This window comes from Echinops telfairi, unplaced genomic scaffold (assembly GCF_000313985.2).
Source record: "Echinops telfairi isolate 266 unplaced genomic scaffold, ASM31398v2 ScPeMD7_15;HRSCAF=58, whole genome shotgun sequence".
Classification (NCBI taxonomy): domain Eukaryota; kingdom Metazoa; phylum Chordata; class Mammalia; order Afrosoricida; family Tenrecidae; genus Echinops; species Echinops telfairi.
This window is the reverse complement of record NW_022103912.1, coordinates 11,600,183-11,608,801: the sequence shown is the minus strand read 5'-3', so window position 1 is coordinate 11,608,801 and position 8,619 is coordinate 11,600,183. Positions and strand designations below refer to the sequence as shown.

At 44.1% G+C, this 8,619-nt stretch overlaps 1 protein-coding gene across 1 annotated transcript in view; it reads right to left on the bottom strand.

Annotated features, from left to right (window-relative positions):
* The window catches only part of MGAT5 (alpha-1,6-mannosylglycoprotein 6-beta-N-acetylglucosaminyltransferase), a 416,629-nt gene that overhangs the window by 172,603 nt on the left and 235,407 nt on the right, over positions 1 to 8,619 (bottom strand). Inside the window, exon 6 of the mRNA XM_045287418.1 lies at positions 4,524 to 4,595. Within this exon, the coding sequence (XP_045143353.1) occupies positions 4,524 to 4,595 (72 nt within the window). The remainder of the gene's footprint in view (positions 1 to 4,523; positions 4,596 to 8,619) is intronic.

Sequence of the window (8,619 nt, the reverse complement as noted above, 5' to 3'; positions counted from 1 at the left end):
ATTAAAGTCTTTAGGGTATATGCCTATCAGTGGAAGTGCAAAGTCATATGATATTTATATGGAGTCCTGGTGACATAGTGGTTACCTATTGGGCTGCTAACCACAGATAGGCAGTTCAAAACCACCAGCCACTGTGCTAGAGAAAGATGAGACCTTTTACTCCTGTAAATAGTCACCATCTCAGAAATCATTAAGGGCAGTTCTACTCTGACCTATAAGGTCACTATGAGTAAGAACTGACTCAATGATAGTGAATTTTGAGTTCTCAAAGTAACATCTTTGCTTTGCAATACTCTAAAGAGGTCTCCTGTAACAGATTTTCCTAACGCAATGCATCTTTTGATCTTTTGACAGCTGCTTCCAAGAGCAGTGACTGTAAATCCTAGAATGACAAAATCCTTGACAACTTCCGTCTTTTCTCCATTTATCACATTACCTATTGGTCCAGTTGTGAGGATTTTGGCCTTCCTTACACTGAGTTGTAACCTCTCCTGTGGGGTATAATCCTTGATCTTCATCAGCAAATGCTTCAAGTCCTCCTCACTTTGAACAAGAAAGGTTGTATCATCTGCATATTGCTGGTTATTTTTAAGTCTTCCTTCAATCCTCATGTCACATTTTTCTTCATATAATCCAGTGTCTCTGATTATTTGCTCAGCATACAAACTGAATATGGAGGATGCGACCCTGTTGCACACTTTTCCTGATTTTAAACCACACAGTGTCCCCTTGTTCTGTTTGCACAACTGTCTCTTGATCCATGTACAAGTTGTTCACAAGCACAACCAAGTGTTCTGAAATTCTCATTCTTTTCAACATTATTTATAGTTTGTTAGGATCCACACAGTCGAATGCTTGACACAGGTAATACAACATAAGCACACATCTTTCCGGTATTCTCTACTTTGAGCCAAGATCCATCTGATATCAAAAATGGGATAAATATTTAGGTTTCTTAACCATTTTGAATTTATGTTCACATATCGTGTGAGGCATGAGTCTTGTTTTACATTTCTGTACGTAGAAATCCAATTTCCCCAGCATCATTTATTGAAGGGACCTCCTTCAATAAATGTAACTACCACAGTGGTTATCATGAATATTATATTTCACAGTCTATATTTATAACATTCTAGGATAAGTTGTACCAATTTAATTTCAGTAACATATGAAACTTCTGTATTTATATGACTCCTCCACCTTTAATGTTATGACAAATTATTTTTATATTTTATGTACCTTGTAACATACTTTCATTTTTAATTTAAAAATATTTACTATTACAATATGAATAACACAATTAGAATTACCCACTATGAATATGTTATTACTAGCCTTTATACGTCTCCTTGCATTTTGTCTCATAAGAGTAATTTAATGGAGAGGAAATGTTTTGAGAATGATGAGGGCAATGAATGTACAAATGCTCTTTACACAATCGATGTGTGTATGGATGTGATAAGAGTTGTATGAGCCCCTAATAAAATGATTTAAAAAAAAAGTCATTTCTTAGCTTTGAAGACTTCCTAGTATCTTTTCTCCACAAGCTCTAGAACTCCTATTAGTAGTTTGCACAAGGTTCATCTAGTGGATACGGACTCTCTCAGTTTCCACTTATATCAGAATGCTTCGATTCCACTTTCATCTTGAGGACAGTCTTACTGGATATCACATTCTTGGTTGACGGGCTGTTTTTGCTCTGTTTTCAATACAACAGGCCACCGACTGCTTGCACCCAATGTTTCTGAGGAGCACCTGCCTTCGGTCTTATTGGGGAGACTTTGTGTGTGACTCTGCTTCAACCTCATTGCTCTCAAGGGTTATCTTTTACCTTTAATCTGTTGACAGCCTAACTCGACATGCTTCAGGGCACGTTGCTTTGGGTCTCTGAGCTTCTTGGATAGGCAGACTCACGATCTTCATTAGACCGGGGACATTTGCTGTCATTATTTGTTCAAAGAGTCTTTCTATTCCTTTCGCTCTCCTTTGTTCCTGTAATTCCCATGATATGCATATCTGTTGTTCTTGAATAATTCCATTAAACTGTGCTCAGCCTTCTTGAGACACCATTTTTGGTGCTCTTGGGCATCTGTAATTTTAACTATCTTATCTTCTAAGTCCCTGCTTATTTCTTCTGCCTAATTAACATTGTTGTCCTTCTACTGTGTTTCTCATTTCAGCAATTGTTCTTTTTAACCGTTGTATCTTTTTTAGGTTCCCCTTTTGTCCTTGCATTGTTTTCCTTAGCATTCTGTTTTCTGGTAGTTATCTAACGATTGTTAACATTGTTGCATTATACTTTTCTCCCTTTTCATCAGTCGGTCATCCTTAGATGCATCCATGCACGTTGCCTTGTTCATTGGGAAGGGTTATTGTTTCTCTGTTCTTTGTGTGCTTTGTGGTTCTATCTTATTATTGTTTCTCTGACATTAGAATATTCTAGGGCGTTAACTTTTGTTGGTGTACAGGACACACTTTCTCAGTTCTCCCCAATATTTGGTAGTTTACTTTTAGCCTTTGCTTGCCTTTCCTCTCCCTCTATGTGGTAGCACTATGAACAAATCCCTATGCATACTGCACATATCTTATTTTGAATTAAAAAAATAAATGGGGCAAAAACACCCGGCGGGCCGGATAAATGTCCTCAGCGGGCTGCATGTGGCCCACGGGCCATAGTTTGAGGACCCCTGAATTAGAAGGTCTAGATTTTGGCTCTGACTTTCAATGTCTCAAACCCGTCAGGCTATACCTGGGACCATTTCATCCACCACCGGGCACTGCTGCTCAGGTGAGCCGCCATGTACTCATCCACCTGCCTGCCAGGGGCCTTGGTCCTCTCTCTGGGTGTCATGCCCTTTCTGGGACCACGCTTTCAGCAAGGGAACCACGCGGCTTGGTGATGCCCTCCAGTTTCCCCCCATGCTTCCTTCCTAGTTCTGTGCCAGCTGCTTCTGTCGGAACCTGCTCTCAGGGACAACACAAGCAGACTTCCCTGTTTTAGGAGGAAGGGCCCTCTCTCTCCTGAAGAATCTCCAAGAGGTTTCTTTTCTTTCTTTGGTTCCAGAGACTCGGTGGGCCTGTGGTATTCGGTGTGTGTGTGGGAGGGCGGGTAGTCTCTTCTGCGGTAACCACCCTCTGACTGCGTTGTAAGGGACCTTCTATAAGAGTTTCTATCAGTCCAGGAGCTGACAGATACTGGATAGAGGAGGGGTTGTTACCCTCCAACTGGAGCCCCAGAAAGGTCTGCCTTGTGGCAGTACAGTCCTCAGCCATCGTATGTTGGCTGTGGGTGTGACCATGGTAGTTTCAGACAATGGTCCTAAGTGTCCCCCGAAAGTGAGGCAAACAACCCCAAATTGACCCCGGACAGTTTCAGAGACCTCAGCTGTGGGGTCCAGAGAAAGGCAGGTAAACGCCTGGCTATGGGGGCAGATCCTGTTCCAGAGGCCTTCTATAACAATGCACCGCCCGTTGACAGCTGTCAGTGTCTAGGCAGCAGAGGTGGTCACTCTCGGAATAAGCCCCCAGGAGGTCTGTCTGTCTGTGATCAATCTGCTCACTATGGGGGTAGCCTCCCTTCTAGAAGCCCGCTTCCTAGTGCACAGTAGTCCTGGTCAGTAGACCTCAGGGTCAGTAGACCTCAGGGTCAACCAGAAGGGGGAGTAGGCAGACCCAACTGACCACCGAGGAGGTTTGTTCTGTCTGAGGTGGTGGGAGTTACGGGGCGCACAGGGATGGAGGTCGAGCATTGACAATGAGAGCAGATCTACTGCTTAGGTCTTCTGTGGCCATTCCTAGAGGGCTTGTGGCCAACAGTGGCCAAATGAGGAGAGTGCTGGCACACTTCAAATAATGCCCGGGTCGGGTCTGATCCCTAACTCACAGTCCCTCAGAGCTGAGTGAGGTTTCCTTATTGTATTTGTGGGGCGGGGCAGCATGATGGTCTGTTTATGTTGCCATCTTCCTAGAAGGCTCACTCATCATTTACATTTCACTTTCAATATCAATTTCAATTATCTCTAGGCAGGGCCCCCTGCCCCTGCAGGCTGAGATCATTAACTCCTATGAGCGTCTAGGGTTATGATTTGATGGTCGTGTTTTACAAAACTCATGCCATGATACCACTCAGTACTTCCATGCCTGACTCCAGCCTTATTCATAAGTTGCAAGCTCTTTAGGATCCTTCATAGAATTTCTCAATAAATAAGTATATGCTGATTGGTTGGCTGATTTGGTTACCCAAGGTCTGGAGGTAGAACTTCTATAGTTTACCGCCGTTCACATGACAGTGGAGGCGCCCTGGTGGCACAGTGGTTACAAGTTCGGCTGCGATCAGCAAGGTGAGTAGTTCTAACCCATAAGGGCCGTTCTACCCTGCCCTATAAGGTCAATATGAGTCACATCACCCCGAAGGCGGTGTTGTTTTTACATCACAGCTTCAGTTCCAAGAGATCTCTCATATCTTATACTTCGCATCAGACTTAAATGCACAAACCCAATACGACTTTTCCAAAATCACTTACCATTGAGTTATGATCAGCTTCTTCGTACGGATTTTTTGCTCTCCAAGGTAAATGAGGACACCAGTTTTCAACCTGGGGGGTGGGGGAGGCAGAACAGAAATCAGAGACAAAAAGTACCCTTAGGCTCTGTTTTAACATGAATTAATATACACACAAAGCACTAAGACTACCTGGGTTACAGAAGCAATATACTAATGTTGGCTATTAGGAGTCAAACTCCTACACTGACCTAGCCATCCAGATAAAACCAGCAAAGGTCATACATAGGAACAAAAGCAAACACTTCACATTTGTCTTCCAAGTGCCTTGTAGCCGCTGATTCCTTACTCATTTCTCCCCACACTCCTACACCAGACCAAAAGTCAAACACCTGAACACCGCTGCGGGGGAAGGAGGCACTACAGGTGCCTCTGCCGGTATTCAGCGCAAAAGAGGCATGACTGTGATGTGCTATGGTCTTTCTGAAAAGGGAGCAGGCATTTGAGTTAGATCCGTGAATCGCGTATCTCAGAATCAGGCATGCAACCAAAAGAATAAGGTGAATGGGGGAAGCTTTCCTCTGTTCCTGGTGGTTCCCGTCACCCGCTTCCATGGAATAAAGTGGTAAAAGCTACAGGAAAAGGAATAAAAAGAAAAGAAATAAAACTCAGTGATTTTGGGAGAACCATTCTGGAAGATGGATTTTGTTCTGTCAAAGCACAAGGGTTTAAAGAGCCAGGGGACAGGGGCAGCAAAGGGGAGAGTGCCTTTCAGAGGACTTACTTCAACAAAGGCGACCAAAGAAATAAGGCCAATGAATTTCTAGCAAAGGAAAATCGCATGATGAAATGCACTGTGTGGCACTGAAACCTGACCTCTTCATCAAAACTGGCTATGCAATGTCCAGGTAGTTTATCATGAGATCATTGGAGAGCAGCAGTGGTTCGGCGGTAGAATTCTAGCCTTCTAGACCTCTAGAAAACGCAGCTTCAGCTCCTAGCCAATCCACTTCAGATGCAGCCACCACCCATCTGTTAGGGGAGGTGAACAAAGTACCACGAAGCTGAACAAAACTCTGGGAAGCTTTCAAACTAAGATAAGCTCGGAAGAAAGGTTGAGTAATCTCCTAAAAAACAGGGCGGATGAGCCCTACAGGACCAGTGGTGTGAGTGGCGAAACAGGGAGGGTCGAGGGAGAGTGGGTAGGAAAGAGGGAACCGGTTACAAGGAACTATATGTGACCTCCTCCCTGGGGGACGGACAACAGAAAAGTGGGTGAAGGGAGACGTTGGACGGGGCAAGATATGACAAAATAACAATTTATAAATTATCAAGGGCTCATGAGGGAGTGGGGAGCGGGGAGAGGGGAAAAATGAGGAGCTGATGCCAGGGGCTTAAGTGGAGAGGAAATGTTTTCAGAATGATGAGGGCAATGAATGTACAAATGCGCTTTACACAATTGATGTGTGTACGGATTGTGATAAGAGTTGTATGAGCCCCTAATAAAATGATTAAAAACAAAAACAAAAAACCCTATGTCGCACTCTGTCCAATTCTATCGGGCATGGACTTCCCGTGAGTCAAGCATTGACTCAAGTCTAATCAACATTATCCAGAATGGCATTATCAGAGATAGCTAATGAGCAGTCAGAGACCCTTCATGACCCAAGGGTTAAGCACTTGGCTGCTCACAGAAAGGTTCCTAGTTCAAATTCCACGCCTCGGTTTCCATCAGAGCCGACAAGCACGAAGATCCTGTAGGCTGTTCTGCTGTCATCCGGAGTCACTGTGAGTGAAACACAATCGGATACCTCAAAGGAATAATCTTTTTATTTCTATGCACTGGCTGATGGATCTATAAAGCCTAACAAATGTAGTGACGTCCCTGTGTCGGCATGGGTGATGGTGGTCATCGAGTCAGTGGTGGGGAGGCTGATCCCACATCCCGGGGTTCGGCAGAGGAGAATGAAGACAAGATGGTTTGCCCTCTGGGTGAATTTCCAAAGAAAGATGTCCGCTTCACTCATCTAGAAATTACGTTTAATGCTGGAGGGAGGGTGGAATCCCGTGCCATAAAAAGCAGTGTCCCGTTTCCTTCTGGTGGAACAAACTAAACCACTTGCTGTTGAGTGGATTTTAAGTCATGGTCACCCCGCGTGGATCAGAATACAATTGCATTCCATCAATGGCTGGCTTTTTGAAAGGGGATCAGAATACAACTGCGGTCCATCAATGGCTGGCTTTTTGGAAGGGGACCACCTGGTCATTCTTGTGAAATGCCACTGGGGGGCTGGGGGAAGGGGTGGACTCTGAACCTCTAAACTTTCAGTTAGCAGTGGAGTGTTTCAGCTTCGGTCTCACCCAAAGACCCAAGGGTAAACATTGGACTTCTGCTGTATCTGTGAATGATTCAGAGACTCCCAGTAAGGAAAACTGCAATAGCTCCTTCTTATAACTCAGTAACAGGCCTTGGATGTCCATCGTCTATTGACTGGCCTCAGAGCAACAGGACCATATAAGAGAAAAACGGGGGCCAGTGAAGCAGCAGCCTGCCTGTGGATGGAGTCCTGGTGGGTTCCGGCAGCACCACACACATCTGTGTCTCATAGTCTTAGGCCAGACTGAATTATTTAGCTCAAATTAAGTTTTTGCAAATAGACTTAATGCAGTACTGCGGTAAAGCCCTTTTATACCATGAAGGCTTCAACTGGATAGCAGACCTGACTGTGAGAAGGCCCCTGTCGCCCCGCAAAACAAAGGAAGGAGAATGAGCATGAGCACAGAGGTGCGATCAGTCTCACACAAAATAAATACAGTTACCCAGCAACGTGCCCAACTTTCAAAATGTCCCTGTAAGGAGCATGAAGGGGAGAGAGGAGAAAAAGGCTACGAATCAAGAAAGTCAACCTCCAGGAGAGGCAGTAGTGAGACCAGCTATTGACAAAGAACAATAGAGCCACATATGGTTTTAAGTCCACAATATTTTCTGTGAGACGCCCTGTAGTTTGGATGCTGTCTAAACACCATATTCTAGTCAGACAGTCCCTGGATTCTGAACAAGTTCCATTCCACAGTCTGGCTTTAGGTCAAATTTGTACATAATCGGACACAGTTAGATAGAGATCATATCTAACATTAGTTTGTCAAATCTTAATATATAGCATATAATGTACCTTCAAGGATAATAATAAACATTGAGAAATGCTTCCAGATAAACTAAAACATCTTCAATAGAGTAGTAATGTTTTCATTTGTGCACCTCACAAAGCACTGTCTGCTTACTATTATGAATCATTGTATGTACCTCTCATTTTGAATTCAATAGGCCTTTTGGAGGTTGAGACCAGGGACATATACACGGTGCAACATTATATATTTGCACCCCCTCTGCATCCCACTAAGAATCTTCTGAGGGTCACCCTGCTGAAAATCCAGTTCAAGTGATTTTCTCAAATCATGATTTTGCTACAGAATTCTTGAGATTTTCATTCCTCTTTGAAATGGATTATTTATTTCAATTCTTACTCGGAATCACGGGACGATACTTTCCAAGGGTTCAAGGGCACGCCTGCAGTCATGGAAAACAGAGTCGGTCTATTTTAGTTTCTGGCTAGAAATCTTACTGTTGCACATCCATTTGCAATGAAGGAAAAAAAAAATCAATGATGAACATCTTGACAACAGAAGGGGGGGGTAAGGCTGTTGTGTTCATACACCATGATGGAATAACTGGTTAATAAAATAATTAAATTATACCTAAGCCAATTATCCCATAGGGAAGGGAAGAAAAGCATTTCTTTCTGACGTCTCAGAGGATCCTAGGACTGGATGCCAGCCAGCACTGGCAATAATTCTAAGTACGGAAACAAACAGCCCTCAAATGAGCAACATTTCCCCAAATAACAGCGTCATTAGTAACATTCAAGGAAAATCTTGCTCCGGACTAATAACTCAACCTCCTTATCCCACCCTTGGCTTTCTGCCTGTTCCACCCAGGGTCCTTGACGGCGTGAAGCCCACCTAGCCAGTATCAGGACAATGGCAGGGAACCCCAGAAGGAACTCCCTGCCTCCCCCATTCCACTAACCCACGGCCCAGCCTGGTGCTGGGAACCCCAG